Here is a 19,075-nt window from a genome sequence, read left to right on the forward strand (position 1 = left end):
CCCTGTTACATAACACATGGAACCATTAGGCCTGCAGATGCTAATATGGGAAATTCATGAACAAAGGCTTTGATGGCTTCTATGAGGAATTATTAACAGAAGTGTAGAAGGGGCCTTCTACTAGCTTGTCTCAAGGACAGGCCTTGTACAAATCCAGTGAGACAAAGAGAGAGAGAGATAAAGATAAATCAAGAGCGAGAAAGAGCAAGAGAGAGAGAGAGAGAGAGAGAGAGAGAGAGAGAGAGAGAGAGAGAGAGAGAGAGAGAACAGAAGGAAGCACAGGCAGACAGAGCAGGTAGAGGAGGAGGTATATTGAAGCTTTGCTTAAAGCTTTATAGACCTTTGTTTGAAAATGTAGACTTTTTGTAGCGCACATCTATTGTGGAAAAACATAATCAATAATGTAATACTGTGCCTATCAGGTTTAAAACCAGCAGAGTTGAGAACTTTAGGAAAAAAGGTGCTTGGGATTCTTTTTTATATGTATTTAAACAACTTTTCTGCATAAAAGTACCTGAAGTACCTTAATATAGAACCTTAAACATTTCCAAATTGAGTTTAAGTTCTTTTCCAATAGCTTGACCTTATCTTGGAAGCTCATACATAGCCATAGTAAACTGTATGGTGGAATACTATGCTGTTAGACAAGCACTGTCGACTCAACTTGAAACACATTCCCCTTTCTGTCTACATCACTTCTTTCTTCCTGATTTCGAGAATGAGCACATTCAGAAATAGAAAGACATACTGTAAATGTATATTTTTTCTCTGCTCGCAATAAAATGTGGTTGCAATGAAAGAAACAAGCGTCATGCTTTTCTGCTGCATTTGCTAGTCAAAACAGCACATGACCCTTCTGAGTCTGTAGGCAGCCTGAAAACAATAGGCTCTTTTTGAGCTCGTTTTCCATTCAAACCAACCACTTTCAGGTAAGGTTCAAATTAAGGACCCGTTAAACTCAAATGACCTCTCTAGCAATATTTTAGTCTCTCAAACATGCATACTTCCAGTTTTTCTTTTAACACGCATTCATGAAGAGCTATAGCACACATTCACAATCAGACACACAAAAACACACAGACGTTACATCCGACAGCCGCACAGCACACTCTCACAAACATCCATACAGGGCTAGCACACTCTCACAAACATCCATACAGGGCTAGCACACTCTCACAAACATCCATACAGGGCTAGCACACTCTCACAAACACCCTCTCTGATTCAGAGGGGTTGGGTTAAATGCAGAAGAGGGGTTGGGTTAAATGCAGAAGACACATTTCAGTTGAAAGCATTCAGTTCTACAACTGACTAGGTATCCCACATTTCAGTTGAATACATTCAGTTGGACAACTGACTAGGTATCCCCTTCCTTTCCTTTCCCTTACCCCTTTCCCATACAGGGCTAGAATATGCTGAGAAACATACACAGAGGGATAGCATATGCTCATAAACATACATACAGGGCTAGCACAAGCTCATAAAAATACACATAGGGTTAGCACATGCTCACAAACAGGGACAAGAGACCTCTCCAGAGCTGTTGTGAGTTGACAGAGATCACATATTACGAGCACTTCACAGTTATTTTCCAGCCCAGTTGTCATACCATTGCCTTTGAGGGGGTCGTTTAAAATCAGAAAGAAACACTCAATAGTTTTGGACATGACTGGTAAACAATGAATCTATTTGCTAACGTTCACTTGAAAACTAACCGACACTGGCAACACTAAATGGGATAAACACAGCCATTCGGAGGAAAGTCAGGGACCTCAATCTGGAAATGGAACTTATATTATCTCCTGCTATAAAATGGAGTGTCTCCTCTGGCTTGGCATTCATTTCCATTCCATGGCTGTATGTGACTGTGCTTGGCAGATGCTGATGGCCTAGTCCACTCTGATACCACCATAACAGTCACTCACATGTATTTCACCTGAGCAATTTCCTGAGTCTGTCGAGTGTGTGCTCATGCATACGGTACCTGATGAATGGAGTGACACATGGTGACTGTTTGCAATGCCCTTTCCCTTCAGTGGTGGTATTTGCACTCGACCATAGGTCACCGTGAATTTGATGGGCCAAGCCATTTCTGACCCGGGGAAGCACATATTTGCATACAAAGAGTTTTGGCCCAACTGAACAGAGAGTAATTCAACTGCAAAGCCAGAGCAGAAAAAACTCTGTTGACAGCCCATACTGCTATCCTCAGTGACAAGGTAATAAAATAGAGCTGTTTCTCCAGATTGCAACACCAATGACATTTGGTTTCAATAAATAAATAAACAAACACACACTTTTATCACAAGACGGTAGCGAGCGAGCAGGAAATAAGGCTCCTACCACATCTCCCACAAACCATTTACAAAAACCAAAACAGACCAGACTATACAATCACATTAGAAAGGAGCAACAACACATTTTTCTGTGAAAGGTGTTTTGTTATCGTTAGAAGAGACGGGACAAATGAGAGGCACGCATGAACAGTAGCCTCCGTTCCGCTGGAATTCAACACAAAGACAACATAATGTTTTACCTCTAGTGACCAAACAAACATACCCATGGAATTCAATAAGAAAGCAACACACAGTCAGTCTTTTCAAGTCTGCCACTGTAGCTACTGTATCTTATAAGACCAGTACAGAACTAGAGGCTAGGCAGGATACAAGCTTATCACAAACAGTCCAGTGTTGTTGGTTTAAGTCAGGGATGGGCAACTGGCGGTATGGATGTGGGTACGCAGACCCACGAGCCACAGCGGCCACTCATGATTAGTTCCGTTTTTTGGTGGCCCCCACCCCATCAAAGTTGCCCATCCCTGGTTTAAGTATAGAACAACAGGAGACGATGAACTGCAATCTTTGGCAGAAGGTAATCATCCACCTAAATCCAAATCAAATCCAAATGAAGGAACACGGGAAAAAATAAACACATCTCATCTTTTATGTTTTGTCAGGAAACATGTTTCTTAGAATATAAAAAAGATGTTTCATTCATTTAAATGTGTATTTATTTATCTAGGATAGTTCACTCAGTAACATGTGCCACTGTTTTCCAGGGAGTCCCAGGATCCATGTTATTTTTACAGTACTGCTTGATCCACTGGAGAGGTCAGATGTAGACTATAGTCTGATGACAATGTCTCATTGGTGTATAACACAGAACACCGGCCATTGTGCTCATGGGTCTGTGTCTCTCCGACAGTTCAAATAGGACAGGCACTGGGTCTACAGTATACTGTCAAAAAACACCTCTGAGAGAATGGAGGAACATGTCAGGGAACATTCTTCATAATGTTAAGCCTTGCTCACGGTCACCACCCAATCACCCTGCATTTGTCCAGCAGGAGCCATTTGAACTATAGAGAATAGGGCTTTGGGACTTGCAATGGTGAAACGCCCAAAACACACACACAGACTCACACAGACTCACACAGACTCACACACACACACACACACACACACACACACACACACACACACACACACACACACGTGATTGTGGGACTTGGAATGGTGTAAAAGTTTCGAGCCCCATGCTCCCTGAGCTCTGCTAATCTGATGGTTCCTGCATGTGCCTGCTCACCGTTTTCTGTCTGTGGCCTCAAAACTTCCGCCTGAGAGGACCTGCCAATACCATGAGGTCAGGCTGCAGAGTGATGTACGCGTGGGCCCCATGGTGTGTGCGTGGCACAGGAGGCTGGTGAGGAAAGGACAGCTCATAATAACGGCTGGAATGGAATGAATGGAATGATATCAAACACTAGGAAACCATGTGTTCTATGTGACAATAAAATTCAATTTATTCCATTCCAGCCATTACTATGAGCCTGTCCTCCCCAATTAAGGTGCCACCAGGAACCTGTGGTGTGTGGGGCTGCTAAATATCGAACAGAGGCCCCACCACCACAACCACCAGTGGCGATTTTAGATACTTTAATTTAATTTCCCTTTGTCCCCAACACAAAGGACACAGTGGCCCTTTCTGGTCCCGTGTGTCATACGTTGACCACTGGGTTTTCACTGGATTCCTGTCTGACTCACTGCATGGTGGTAGAGACTAAAGAAGCCCTGGGTTAGAGGACAGGAGGCCCCACAAGTGGTAGTGCTGGTTTGGTTGACATGTGGTTGCTGGTTGAGGGCGACAGTGTGTTTAGCTGCTTTGGTATCTATATTTTACAAAGAGTGCCAATGCTTATGATACCATTGAGGGAAATGCATACTTGGATGTAGAGTTAGCAATCTGTCCTGAATATTCTCTGTAACGTACAGTATATCAACCATGACTAATTAGTGAAAACGAATTTGCTCTCTACACTCTTAGAAAATAGGGTTCCAAAAGGATTCTTCGGCTGTCCCCATGGGAGAAACCTTTTTAAGAACCGTTTTGGTTCCAGGTAAAACTGTCTACACCATCATCCCAGACACCCTGGACCAACTCCAACAGATCCACAGATGACAGAATCTCTATTGCACTCCAAAATGCCCTCTCCCACCTGGACAAGAGGAACATCTATGTGAGAATGTTGTTCATTGACCACAACTGCGTGGCCGCACACGACGCTAACACCATCATTAAGTTTGCTGACGACATGACGGTTGTAGGCCTGATCACTGACAACGATGAGACAGCCGACAGGGAGGAGGTCAGAGACCTGGCAGTGTGGTGCCAGGACAACAACCTCTCCCTCAACGTCAGCAAGACAAAGGAGCTGATCGTGGACTGCAGGAAAAGGAGGGCTGATCACGTCCCCATTCACATCGATGGGGCTTTATTGGGGTGGGTATGAGAGCTTCAAGTTCCTTGGTGTCCACATCACTAAAGACCTATCATGGTCCACACACACCAACACAGTTGTGAAGAGGGCATGACGACACTTCTTCCCCCTCAGGAGGCTGAAAAGATTTGGCATGGGCCCTCAATTCCGCAAAAGGTTCTACAGCTGCTCCATCGAGAGCATCTAGACTGGCTGCATCACTGCTTGGTATGGCAACTGCTTGGCATCCGACCACAAGGCGCTACAGAGGGTAGTGCGTACGGCCCAGTACATCACTGTGGCCGAGCTCCCTGCATTCCAGGAGCTCTGTACCAGGCAGTGTTAGAGGAAGACCCTAAAAATGGTCAAAGACTCCAGCCACCCAAGTCATAGACTCTCTGCTACCGCACGCAAGCGGTACCGATGCACTAAGTCTGGAACCAACAGGACCCTGTACAGCTTCTACCCCCAAGCCATAAAACTGCAAAATAGTTACCAGGACTATCTGCATCACAGGAGGTTGGTGGCACCATAATTGGGGAGAATGGGCTCGTGGTAATGACTAGAGCGTAATCAGTGGAATGGTAACATTCCATTGGCTCCGTTCCGGCCATTATTATGAGCAGTTCTCCCCTCAGCAGCCTCCTGTGATCTGCATTGAACCTTTTTGCAATCACTTTTTTTGACTTATCACATACGCTTCTGCTAGTGTTTATTATCTGTCCTTTTGCCTAGTCACCTTATTCCTAGTTATACGTACATATCTACCTCTATTACCTCGTACTCCTGCACATGGAATTGGTACTGGTACCCTGTGTATATAGCCAAGTTATCATTACTCATTGTGCATTTATTATTACTTTTATAATTATGTGTTATTACTTTTCTATTATTTCTCTATTTTCTCTCTCTCTGCATTGTTGGGAAGGGCTCGTAAGTAAGTATTGTTACGAATCCTGTGATGAATAAAATGTGATTTGATTTGATTTCTGTCCAGTGCTCACAGTAACCGGTGGCCATATTGGCATTGTTGCCCTGTAAATGTGACACGGCCACAGCCTATTAACACATGTCTCTGTGTCTATAGCGTTACAGCCTCGGCCAGACTCAGTGTCCCACCGGCCCAACAGATTGATGTGAATGAGTTTAGGAAGCCGCAAACGCAGTGGCTCTAACTCTTGGCTGAGGTCAGGTGGTGGAACAGAATACGTTCGCAGGCCGTACAGCTGTGCAGCGCAGCACTGGACAGATAGACACATGTTCCAAATACATTTGCGTCTGCCAAAGTCGTCTGAGGTGTAACTCACTGCAGAAAGCAATGCATGCCATGGATCTGTTTACAGACCTCTAAAATTAATGACTTTCCCTGTGTCCCACATAATCAGTTAATGTGCACACACACGCTGACAAATAGGGCGTAAAATAGGGCCTTTCCTCTGCCTGACATTTATTAGGCACATTCATTCACTGCTCCATCTGAATGACATACATATTCTGTCGGCATAACCTTCCCCTTGCATTATATTTCACTGCCTCGATCTGAGTTCCATATTCTGTTGTGAAAGTACAGTCCTTTCTCCATGGTGGTGGAAGGCTCCATGAAAATAGCACCATATTGAATAGAGGAGGCACATAGAATCAGGGAACTCTGCCTGCCTGTACAGAAACATGTTGATTTAGACATGAAGCAGCCGCAAATCCCCCTCGTCTCGCTTTCTCCCCCTTCCCTTTTCTCTCTCTGTTTCCCTCTCTCTCTCTCTCTCTCTCTCTCTGTACACAACAGGGTCTGCTACAATTAGCACGGCCGTTTAATTGTTTGAAAATATCCAGGCAAATATCCAGGCAGCAGCACTGTAACCCTACCAAAGCAGAGAGAGAGAGAGAGAGAGAGAGAGAGAGAACTCCTCAGCAGGAATGTGAGGCATTTCCTTTAATGTGTTTTGGCCTTGCTGGGTCAGGGGAACCAACTGACGCTCTCCTCGCCTCACACTGAGCAAACTCCATGAAAGAAAACTTCCTGTTTAGCAGTCCCCGGAAAAAATATGGCTGAACTGAAATCTCTCTCTCATTCATAAGTTCTAATATTCAAAAATGTGTTTCCACATGACTCTCTTACTGTACCTCAGTTGTGGTTTCTGTGATAACAATGACCATAGGGGTTGGCAAGACAGCGCAAACAGATGTGGGACCAGTCTACTAGTCTAGATGCTCCTTGCCTGCCTGGCTGCGTGGCTCCCTGGCTGGGAGTTTAGTTCACACGGCTCTACTCGCTCCTCACCCCTAAACGTTCCAGCAAAGTGTTCCTGCTGAGAGCTGAGAGTCTGTAGCGATAGTCCAATCATCAGATCCTCAGGAGAGTACATCATTAAACTTTATAAAGACACAGCCACATAACAGCCCGCTTCAGAGGCCAGAGCTCACCGATGCTGGTCAAACATACTGTAGCAAGCACCCTGTCTGTCAGTTACAGAAAGTTTGTTCGTGAGAATTTGTTCTCCTCTTGATTGTTCCCTTTTTCACATACACCAATTAAGTCCTATCTATTAAATATCTTCAATATGGAAACATACTGTTGTCTCATTACACAAATAGCTGTGACAAAGAATGTGACACCTGTCAGTTTGTTCTTTTACTACATTCATTTTGGTCAGATATTTGTTCAGTAATAAACCCACACAGGAGATTATAGATCAGTTAAAAGTTAACTCGTCAAGCAGCTGGTCTTGAGCAACTCCAACTAAGGACCTTGATCGGAGTGTCTCAACACAACAGCCACTTGGACTAAAGAATTTCCTTAAACACTGAGGGCTTAATTTTCGGCCGGCGTTAAGCCAGCGCAATTATCAAACACGCTTGTTTGCAGTTTCGACCTGTTAAAGCCATCGCTCTTCTATTTTCAAACCATGGTTCCAGGATTGGTAATTTACCTGACTTATGTGAGCTTGCTTGCAGGGAGGTGGGAGGGGTGGCAATGTCTGAGGTATGTCCTTAAAAACGTGCGCCAAAGTGCCAACTTCAGTATGTGCTGGTTTGGATATTTAATACCAACCAAAAGTTGGTCTTAGCAGTAATGCTGTTGGTTTTGGCATGGATTTTGACAACGGAAGCACAGTCTAACCAGCCGTGATGCTCAATGCCCATGGAACATGAGTGATGTGCTTTTTGTGCACCTAAACCTTGTATTTACAAACATACACTGCTCAAAAAAATAAAGGGAACACTTAAACAACACAATGTAACTCCAAGTCAATCACACTTCTGTGAAATCAAACTGTCCACTTAGGAAGCAACACTGATTGACAATAAATTTCACATGCTGTTGTGCAAATGGAATAGACAACAGGTGGAAATTATAGGCAATTAGCAAGACACCCCCAATAAAGGAGTGGTTCTGCAGGTGGTAACCACAGACCACTTCTCAGTTCCTATGCTTCCTGGCTGATGTTTTGGTCACTTTTGAATGCTGGCAGTGCTTTCACTGTAGTGGTAGCATGAGACGGAGTCTACAACCCACACAAGTGGCTCAGGTAGTGCAGCTCATCCAGGATGGCACATCAATGCGAGCTGTGGCAAGAAGGTTTGCTGTGTCTGTCAGCGTGGTGTCCAGAGCATGGAGGCGCTACCAGGAGACAGGCCAGTACATCAGGAGACGTGGAGGAGGCCGTAGGAGGGCAACAACCCAGCAGCAGGACCGCTACCTCCGCCTTTGTGCAAGGAGGAGCAGGAGGAGCACTGCCAGAGCCCTGCAAAATGACCTCCAGCAGGCCACAAATGTGCATGTGTCTGCTCAAACAGTCAGAAACAGACTCCATGAGGGTGGTATGAGGGCCCGACGTCCACAGGTGGGGGTTGTGCTTACAGCCCAACACCGTGCAGGACGTTTGGCATTTGCCAGAGAACACCAAGATTGGCAAATTCGCCACTGGCGCCCTGTGCTCTTCACAGATGAAAGCAGGTTCACACTGAGCACATGTGACAGACGTGACAGAGTCTGGAGACGCCGTGGAGAACGTTCTGCTGCCTGCAACATCCTCCAGCATGACCGGTTTGGCGGTGGGTCAGTCATGGTGTGGGGTGGCATTTCTTTGGGGGGCCGCACAGCCCTCCATGTGCTCGCCAGAGGTAGCCTGACTGCCATTAGGTACCGAGATGAGATCCTCAGACCCCTTGTGAGACCATATGCTGGTGCGGTTGGCCCTGGGTTCCTCCTAATGCAAGACAATGCTAGACCTCATGTGGCTGGAGTGTGTCAGCAGTTCCTGCAAGAGGAAGGCATTGATGCTATGGACTGGCCCGCCCGTTCCCCAGACCTGAATCCAATTGAGCACATCTGGGACATCACGTCTCGCTCCATCCACCAACGCCACGTTGCACCACAGACTGTCCAGGAGTTGGCGGATGCTTTAGTCCAGGTCTGGGAGGAGATCCCTCAGGAGACCATCCGCCACCTCATCAGGAGCAAGCCCAGGCGTTGTAGGGAGGTCATACAGGCACGTGGAGGCCACACACACTACTGAGCCTCAATTTTACTTGTTTTAAGGACATTACATCAAAGTTGGATCAGCCTGTAGTGTGGTTTTCCACTTTAATTTTGAGTGTGACTCCAAATCCAGACCTCCATGGGTTGATAAATTGGATTTCCATTGATTATTTTTGTGTGATTTTGTTGTCAGCACATTCAACTATGTAAAGAAAAAAGTATTTAATAAGATTATTTCTTTCATTCAGATCTAGGATGTGTTGTTTAAGTGTTCCCTTTATTTTTTTGAGCAGTATACAAACAATGTTTTTTCACATTTCGTTTAATTTGATTACAAACCAAGCATAGCCTCCCCTCCTCTCAATGAAGCCTCTTTTGTTTGTCATGCATTTGAGCTTTGAAATAAATCTTAATCACCAAAGCTTTATTAAAAGATCAAGTTTGGCGGCGGCAAAAAAGTGAGCAGACATCCTTTTTTCTATCTATTAAATTATTTTAGCCAGCTCCTGTTATTATTTTGGATGTGCATAAAAACCCCTCCATATGGGCTATATGCCCACCATGGAACGTGAGATGAGATAATCCAGTGGCACCTCCATATAGGCTATATGCCCACCATGGAACGTGAGATGAGATAATCCAGTGGCACCTCCATATAGGCTATATGCCCACCATGGAACGTGAGATGAGATAATCCAGTGGCCCCTCCATATAGGCTATATGCCCACCATGGAACGTGAGATGAGATCATCTGGTGGCACTAATATTTAGAAACGTTTAAGTTATTTTCCAGTAACAATCGCTTGTTTTCCATTTAGTTTGATTAAAAAACAAGCCCTTACCCTACTATAACAAAAGCTGGTCCAACACCAATGCATATGGTGTCTTTCTGATCTTGTCCATGCATTAGCCAAGGAACCTATCCATAAAAGGTTTCTAAATGGTCTACTCATGAGGGTTTTGCCGACATGCTTTTGCATTATTCACTATTCACATAGGCCTACCTGCAGTGCATACTCCATTCGGCTTGTATTCATCCCCATTTCCAAAGAGCGCCTCATGTCCGGTGACCAAAGACGCGCTCCAACAAACATAGACTGCTCAAATCTTTCAGTCCTATAACACAGTATTAACAGTAGGCCTAGGCTATATCGTGCTTATTGAGAATGTGCCTCCCACATACAAAACTATTTACGTGAGCCTAGTATTTTATATTTAAAGACACTTTCAATGCGTAAAGGCTTATACTCGTTAAAGCCAATTACAACAATGTTGACTGTCAACAATCCAAACATATTGAGCAGATGCTAGATGTTTTTTTTACTTTTGATATCACTCGTTACTGTAGCCTATGCTGGGATTGGATGAGAATATTCTGTGCCCCCAGCTGAATTTGAGCTGATGACAATGCAAAGACCTTCAATAACCTACAGAAATTGAGACAAAATGCATGCAGTAATAAGTCATGGAACGGCTTGATTGGCAAGTGTGTGGCCAAGCCCTCGTCACACCTACAACTTATTTATTTATCAAAACCCAGGCCTTTTGCACCACAGCCAGCTACTGCGCTCAAAATAACAGCTGTGAAAATAGCAAAAATATTTATCACACACCCCCTGACCTATAACGCTACCGGCAGCGCTTAGATTCACCATAGGGAAAGGGCGATACCTAGTCAGTTCTACAACTGAATGCCTTCAACTGAAATGTGTCTTCCGCATTTAACCCAACCCCTCTGAATCAGAGAGGTGCAGGGAGCTGCCTTAATCGACATCCCCGTCTTCTGTGCCGGGGAACAGTGGGTTAACTGCCTTGCTCAGGGGCAGAACGACAGATTTTTACCTTGTCAGCTCGGGGATTCGATCCAGCAACCTTTCGGTTAGTGGCCCAATGATCTAACCACTAGCATTAGGTTTATTAAAATATAGCCCTCAGTGAGCAAATAGACCTGAAGACTCCTTATCAGGTTATGATATGACAAAAAATACAGTTTTCTAAGCTAAAAATATCTTTAAAGGCTTGAAAGGTCAACATGCTATTCCAGTTTCATTGAAGATTGATTTTCTGTAGTAGAAGCAGGCGTGCGGAATATGGGTGTCAGTCGGAGCGAAAAGAGCAAGAGCATTATCAATCTCCTGTTGAACTTTCAGGAGACCTTTGTCTCTGTGTTAGAGAGTTATTAAAGGCCATTAGGGCAGAATGCATGATCAGGGGTCATTCAGCCAATCGGAACACATCATCAGGGGTCATTCGGCCTATCAGAAAACCTCATCGGGGTCATTCAACCTATCAGAACACACTAGCCGTACAGATAAACCTATCAGAAAACACCAGCCGTACCTGCTCAACCTATCAGAGCGCATCAACCGGGCATACAGATCCAATCTATCACAACACAACAGGCTTGGAGATGTACCGCACAGATTATTTAAGATTTATTTGTTCAACAAACTCATGACAGATCACATAATTTATATTCCTGACATACTGTACATTTGTCCAGAGGTACTTTTTCAGTCAGATTGGTAATCTTTTACAAGGACATTGCTGCTAGTGCTATTGTGTGCACCTGGATTGGGCCTTATTCATTGCCAGAAGGAGAAGGCTTTGGTCGCAATCCAGGCAGACTACATTACAACGGATTACTATATCAAATGGTGAGCTGATACACTAGATGGTCAAAAGTATGTGGACAGCTGCTCGTCGAACTTCTCATTCCAAAATCATGGGCATTTTTATGTAGTTGGTCCCCCTTTAGCTGCTATAACAGTCTCCACTCTTCTGTGAAGGCTTTCCCCTAGATTTTGGAACATTGCTGCAGGGACTTGCTTCCATTCATCCACAAGGGCATTAGTTATTCCATTATTCCTTCTCCACCAAACCTTACAGTTGCAAGTGAGTGTTGCAACCGAGGACAGACGATTTTTACGTGCTACGCGCTTCAGCACTCGGCAGTCCCGTTCTGTGAGCTTATGTGGCTTACCACTTCGCGGCTGAGCCGTTGTTGTTCCTAGACGTTTCCACTTCACAATAACCGCACTTACAGTTGACCGTGACCGAGGCAACTCTAGCAGAGCAGAGATTTGACAAACTGACTTGTTGGAAAGGTGGCATCCTATGATGGTGCCATGTTGAAAGTCACTGAGCTGTTCAGTACAGGCCGTTCTACTACCAATGTTTGTCTATGGAGATTGCATGGCGGTGTGCTCGATTTTATACACCTGTCAGCAAGAGGTGTGGCTGAAATAGCTGGATCCACTAATTTTAAGCAGTTTCGACATACCTTTGGCCATGTAGTGTATATTAAACACCTACCCAGGAATGTGAGATCAGGCAGGAATGTAGTCAGCCTGGAACACGGCCATTGTATAATCAAGAATTATGGTAATAATACCTCTTCATTTGATGGGGGCAATTGTTTAATATGAAATCAATACGGGTATTGTCTACTCACTCAGGATACTAAAGATAAGACAACCAGATGAGTCATGACCAACAGTCATGACCATAAATAGCAGGCATGAAAATGTATGGTATTACAACTGGACAAATGCACCCCTCTCCACTTCCACATTCGAAATCAATCAGCTTGCTTCACCCAAGTAGTGCAAAAATGAAAAACAACCCGGCTTTATGTAACAGCCCAGAAAATGAATAATTCTGTCTCGAAATATGATTCTCAGGAAAAGAGGAAATGGCCCATTATCATGGGGCTGTTTCCTGATGACATATCACATCACATTTATTTAAAAAGCCCTTTTTACATCAGCAGATGTCACAAAGTGCTGTACAGAATCCCAGCCTAAAACCTCAAACAGAAAGCAATGCAGATGTAGAAGCACGGTTGCTAAGAAAAACTCCATAGAAAGTCAGGAACCTAGGAAGAAACCTAGAGAGTAGTATTTGGATTTCAATTAAAAAAAATCTTACATTAATTTATTAACATTGATCAATACCAACACACCATTTTGATTTGACAAATATTACAATATATTTTTGAACATAATATACTCTATTGGCATATCAAACTTCCAGAGTGGGATCTCAGCTACTTTTAGAGATATGATCCAATTTGTAAGCATTACCAACAGAGTGAATGTGAAAAGAGAGGAAGATGGTGCTGCAGTGGATAACAGAAGTCTTACGGGCTCCTGACCAATTCTGCTATTTTGTGTGTGTTTTTACGCTGATCTTAACTTTTTGTACATAATGTCTCTGTCATCATTTCCTATGACCTAAAACAGCTTATGGACACCGATACCATGTGCTTTTTGGCTGTTCGGACTGCAGGAAAAAGCAAAGATTCAAATCGGATATGCAAATTAATAGGATTTGAGTCACATCAAACTGCCAATTTGAACATGGCTTAATTTAACAGACTGAGAAAATCTACAAGGAAGAAAGGGAGGAAATCACAAATACAGATGTGCAAAGCTGATACAGACATACCGAAGATGACTCAGCTGTAATCTCTGTCAAAGGTGCTTCTACAAAGTATTGAGTCAGGGGTGTGAATACTTACAGTACCAGTCAAAAGTTTGGACATACCTACTCATTCAAGGGTTTTTCTTTATTTTTACTATTTTCTACATTGTAGAATAATAGTGAAGACATCAAAACTATGAAATAACACATGGAATCACGTAGTAACCAAAAAAGTGTTAAACAACAATTCACTCAACCAGCTTCACCAACAGTCTTGCAGGAGTTCTCACATATGCTGAGCACTTGTTGGCTGCTTTTCCTTCACTCTGCGGTCAAACTCATCCCAAACCATCTCATTTGGGTTGAGGTTGGGTGATTGTGGAGGCCAGGTCATCTGATGCAGCACTCCATCACTCTCCTTCTTGGTCAAATAGCCCTTACACAGCCTGGAGGTCTGTTGGATCATTGTCCTGTTGAAAAACAAATGATAATCCCACTAAGTGCAAAAAAATGGGATGGCATACCGCTGCAGAATGCTGTGGTAGCCATGCTGGTTAAGTGTGCCTTGAATTCTAAATAAATCACTGACAGTGTAAACAGCAAAGCACCCCCACACCATCACACCTCCTCCTCCATGCTTCACGGTGGGAACCACACATACGATCATCCGTTCACCTACTCTGCGTCTCACAAAGATATGGTGGTTGGAACCAAAAATCTCAAATTTGGACTCATCAGACCAAAGGACAGATTTCCACTGGTCTAATGTCCATTGCTCGTGTTTCTTAGCCGAAGCAAGTCTCTTCGTCTTATTGGTGTCCTTTAGCAGTGGTTTCTTTGCAGCAATTCGACCATGAAGGCCTGAATCTCGCAGTCTCTGAACAGTTGATGTTGAGATGTGTTGGTTACCTTAACTAAGTGAAGCATTTATTTGGGCTGCAATTTGTGAGACTGGTAACTCTAATTAACTTATCCTCTGCAGCAGAGGTAACTCTGGATCTTCCTTTCCTGCGGCGGTCCTGATGAGAGCTAGTTTCATCATAGCGCTTGATGGTTTTTGTGACTGCTCTTGAAGAAACTTTCAAAGTTCTTGAAATGTTCCGCATTGACTGACCTTTATGTCTTAAAGTAATGATGAACTGTCATTTCTCTTTGCTTAGTTGAGCTGTCCTTGCCATAATATGGACTTGGTCTTTTACCAAATAGGGCTATCTTCTGTATACCACCCCTACCTTGTCACAACACAACTGATTGGCTCAAACGCATTAAGAAGGAAAGAAATTCCACAAATGAACTTTTAACAAGGCACACCTGTTAATTGAAATGGATTCCAGGTGACTACCTCATGAAGCTGGCTGAGAGAATGCCAAGAGTGTGCAAAGCTGTCATCAAGGCAAAGGGTGGCTACTTTGAAGAATCTCAAATATATTTTGATTTGGTAAACACCTTTTTGGTTACTACATGATTCAATATGTGTTATTTCATCGTTTTGATATCTTCACTATTATTCTACAATGTAGAAAATAGTAAAAATAAAGAAAAACTCTGGAATTATTTTTATTTTTATTTAACTAGGCAAGTCAAAAATTCTTATTTACAATGACGACCTACCCAGGCCAAACCTGGACGACGCTGGGCCAATTGTGCACCGCCTTATGGGTCTGCCCTCATTGAACCAAAACAAGGCTCATTGGTACACTAAGAAATGTCTGTAATACCTGTGATGCTGCTGATTATAATAACCCCAGTCTGTACTCAGTGTAATCTCTCAGTCTGTGGTTACGGCAGCAAGAGTTCATTCTACACACACATCCAAAAGACTACCGTGTCAAGACAGAGAGCAGACACACACACATAGATACAGAAGATGCACGCATATGCACACACACACACACACACACACACACACACACACACACACACACACACACACACACACACACACACACACACACACACACACACACACACACACACACACACACACACACACACACACACACACACACACACACACAGACACACAGACACACACAGACAGACAGACAGGCCCAAGACCACCAACGTTCACAACACCTTCCACCACCAGCCATAACAAATGACTGAACCAGCCAAACAGGATACATTGGTTTTTAGGAGCATATTTAAACCCACATGGGTGATGGAAAGATTACCACACTCCAGTCGGTTGTACTAATGCTATGAAGTTGATTGGCAACCGCCATAAGGTCCAAAGAAGAAAAAGAAGCCTGTACAACGGAGGAGAGATGACGAGAAACAAATTTACCGTTTTATCTGTGGATTAATTGTCGGAGTAGAGGACCTTGTGGATTTCAGGTAAAATAACAACCCAATGTTTATATCCCAGGACAAATTAGCTAGCAACAGCAAGCCAGCTAGCTAAATTGCCAGAAATGTTTAATGCTTTTTGACCTGTCCCCAAATTAATATAATTGGTTCAGTGTCTCTTTTGATATTTCAACCTGTATGTCCTGATCGCGTCTGGTGTGGGTGAACAAAATCTACTTGCGCGCGATGGCGCACGCCGACGCACGCACGTGTGCGGCATGTGAAGGTATACCTGCCACAGTTTAACAACAAGGGCCCTCATCCCCATTGCTAGGACGGTTGGTTGCCATAACAAACCTATATTCTAGTGATTTAATTGGCCGTCTACTGCCAGAGAACTGTGGACACAACAGCAGACACTGAGATAAAGTCTGGGTTACCATGGGGGACTGCATTCTGATAGGCCTAATTGAATCCTTATCAGCTTTTCAACAAAAAGCTTGTTTGTTTGTTTGGTTGTTTTTTTGAACATCACAGATGCACTGAGGAGAGCCTGTCAGAGAAAAAATATCTGACTAAACAAACAAAACCCCTCACACTAAAAAATAAAAAATGGGAGAAAACAGGAGCAGCAAAAGAGCAGATAAATAAATGACAAAATTGTGTAGCGCCAGAGATTTACGAGTTGTTATTCAAAGTGCAACTGTAACAGAATTTTAAATATGCTGGGGGAACAACAGAAAAGGATGAAGATCCTGAAAACCAAGCTCAGTGACAGCTATTCAATCAGTATGGAGACTGCATACCACCCCTAAGTGAAGCTGGGAATTGATAATTCAGTTTGATTTATGTCTGGGTATTTAATAATTAATAAAGAAGCACATAAAAATTAGCTGAGTTAATTACTGCCAATAATAAATCCTATAGAACTGGCAGAGGCATATGGGGCGAACATAATATCGAGAAAATCAGATCAGAACTCAAACTACCCACGCACTTGGATGATCCATTTAAAGTCATAGCATCTAACAAACCATCCATACAGATGGTAACTAACAGTAGACTACATAGCATACATTACTGCATGAAAACACCTTGGGTGCTTGTGGCTTGAAACCTGAAACATGACCACGCATGCACTACTCTACCCACTCTTAGGAACTGCATCATGCAGGCCAGAGAGAGAGAGAGGTGTTTTGTCGAGATGTGTTCCATTCTGGGAATAACGTTCCTCCTTCTAAATATCCTTCTTCTATCAACTGAGCCATACAGGACCAAGAGGACAAACATGAATATTTCATTGTTAAACATGAATTGACATGCATCATACCTTCAATCTTCTTCAGAGCGGTCTGGCATGCGTCCTGGCTGGGGAACTCAAATGGGTTGTTGCAGGTCCGTATGCTGTCACACTCACACCTCCCATCGATGATGTTGCAGCCCGTGATCAGGTTCTCATTGCACGGCTCAAATCCCAACAGCTGGTCGTCGTCCCAGTTTTCATCTGATCGGGACCAAGAAAGGTACAGTGAGGACAATGTAAATGTAAGATTACATCAAATCAAGGGCATCAACACTTTTGTTTTATCAAGTTGACAATATAACATTTCATTAATGTTTCAATTCCAGATTTGTTTTCATAACGCCTCCAACAATCCTAACTGGAAAGCATTACCGGTACTCACACTATCCCCCAAGAATGTATTGCAAATAAGACACTTTAAAGGTCAGTAATTTTCCACTCCTCAGCTGAAATATTGATCAGTATGTTACAGTGGGAACATTGCAAATGGCACCCTATCCCTATATAGTGCAATACATTTGACCAGAGCTATATGGGCCTTGGTCAAAAGTAGTGCACTACATAGGGAAGAGGGTACCATTTGGGACGTATCCAGTATATCCAGGTGTAGGAAGAAGCATCCCATTCCACTATCTAGCTCCCCACCTCATCGTCAGTGATTTTATCCCCACAGAGTCAGTCTCAGCCCCTAGACCCCAACACACTGCTATCTGACAGCAGCATTATGAAGTTGGATATGCAGTGCAAATAGGGCATTGTGTGTGTGTGCGTGGGTGTGTGCCTGCATGTGCATGTGTGTATGTGTATGTGTGTGTGCCCACTTGAGCACGTGTGCCCACTCTAGCGCTTGTGTTGGCATAGAGTATGATGTTTTCATCTTCTATCTCTGAGCATAGAAGTGACATTGAGTGAAAGTGTGTGGGTAAATGTTTGAGTGTGTGCGTATGGACAGATACAGTAAAGTATGTGCATATTATTGTCAATAACTGTGTGTGAAATGCATACGCTTGAAGTTCAGAGAACATAACGTACACGTGACTCATCATTATATAAACATCTAGCATTAACAATACAGTAACAATACATAGCCAAAAGTATGTGGACACCTGCTTGTTAAACATCTCATTCCAAAATCATGTTATCCACTACTGTATCAAAATCAAAATGGAAGATGTTAAATTATCATTTATCTTTCAAAATGCGTTAATAATTGATAAGGGCATTGCCTAACTCAAGCGTTTTTAGAAACCTCCCACTGACATCAAAGTATGATTTATGTGACATTTTGAGTTATGCAGCATTGAACACATTCTGTATCTGAAATTAGAACTTGTTTTAAAAGTTGGATGAAATCCTCATTGAAACCACAAACCCAACACCAAAGCAATGCTAAAAGAAATGTGATAAAGTTGCGGCCCCATGGCATCTGAAGTCCCTGTGATTTTGTCTGAGGATAGCTCCCTGGTTCCAGTCTCAGACAGCACACTGTGGTGGCAGCTGATAGTTATCTTAGCAGGGGTCCCTGCCTGGCTGCATGAAGGAGCAGGCAGTATTTGTATTAGCTGGTACTGAAGGTACCTATTAATTACTCAAGACAAGAAAGATATTTCAAACATTTAAGCTTTTTAATGTACAGTAATTTCGCGTAGGAGAGGAAAATGAAAGAACTATCATCGTCTGACAAAATGATGCAACAAAAGCACAAATAAAAATGGTTTTAGCCTTTAAGAAAATATGATTTTTTTAATGGATTTACAGTAGCTACAGAAGATACTCTGCTCTTCCTATCATGGGGCTGTGTTTTTCGCTAGCTCAGGATTCT

General features: G+C 43.3%; 1 protein-coding gene across 1 annotated transcript in view; it reads right to left on the bottom strand.

The window, feature by feature from the left end:
• The window catches only part of LOC106611167 (cysteine-rich motor neuron 1 protein), a 185,025-nt gene that overhangs the window by 147,663 nt on the left and 18,287 nt on the right, over window positions 1–19,075 (bottom strand). Inside the window, exon 2 of the mRNA XM_014211086.2 lies at window positions 17,281–17,454. Coding sequence (XP_014066561.1) covers window positions 17,281–17,454 — 174 coding nt within the window. The remainder of the gene's footprint in view (window positions 1–17,280; window positions 17,455–19,075) is intronic.

Source organism: Salmo salar, chromosome ssa09, assembly GCF_905237065.1.
Source record: "Salmo salar chromosome ssa09, Ssal_v3.1, whole genome shotgun sequence".
Taxonomy (NCBI): Eukaryota; Metazoa; Chordata; class Actinopteri; order Salmoniformes; family Salmonidae; genus Salmo; species Salmo salar.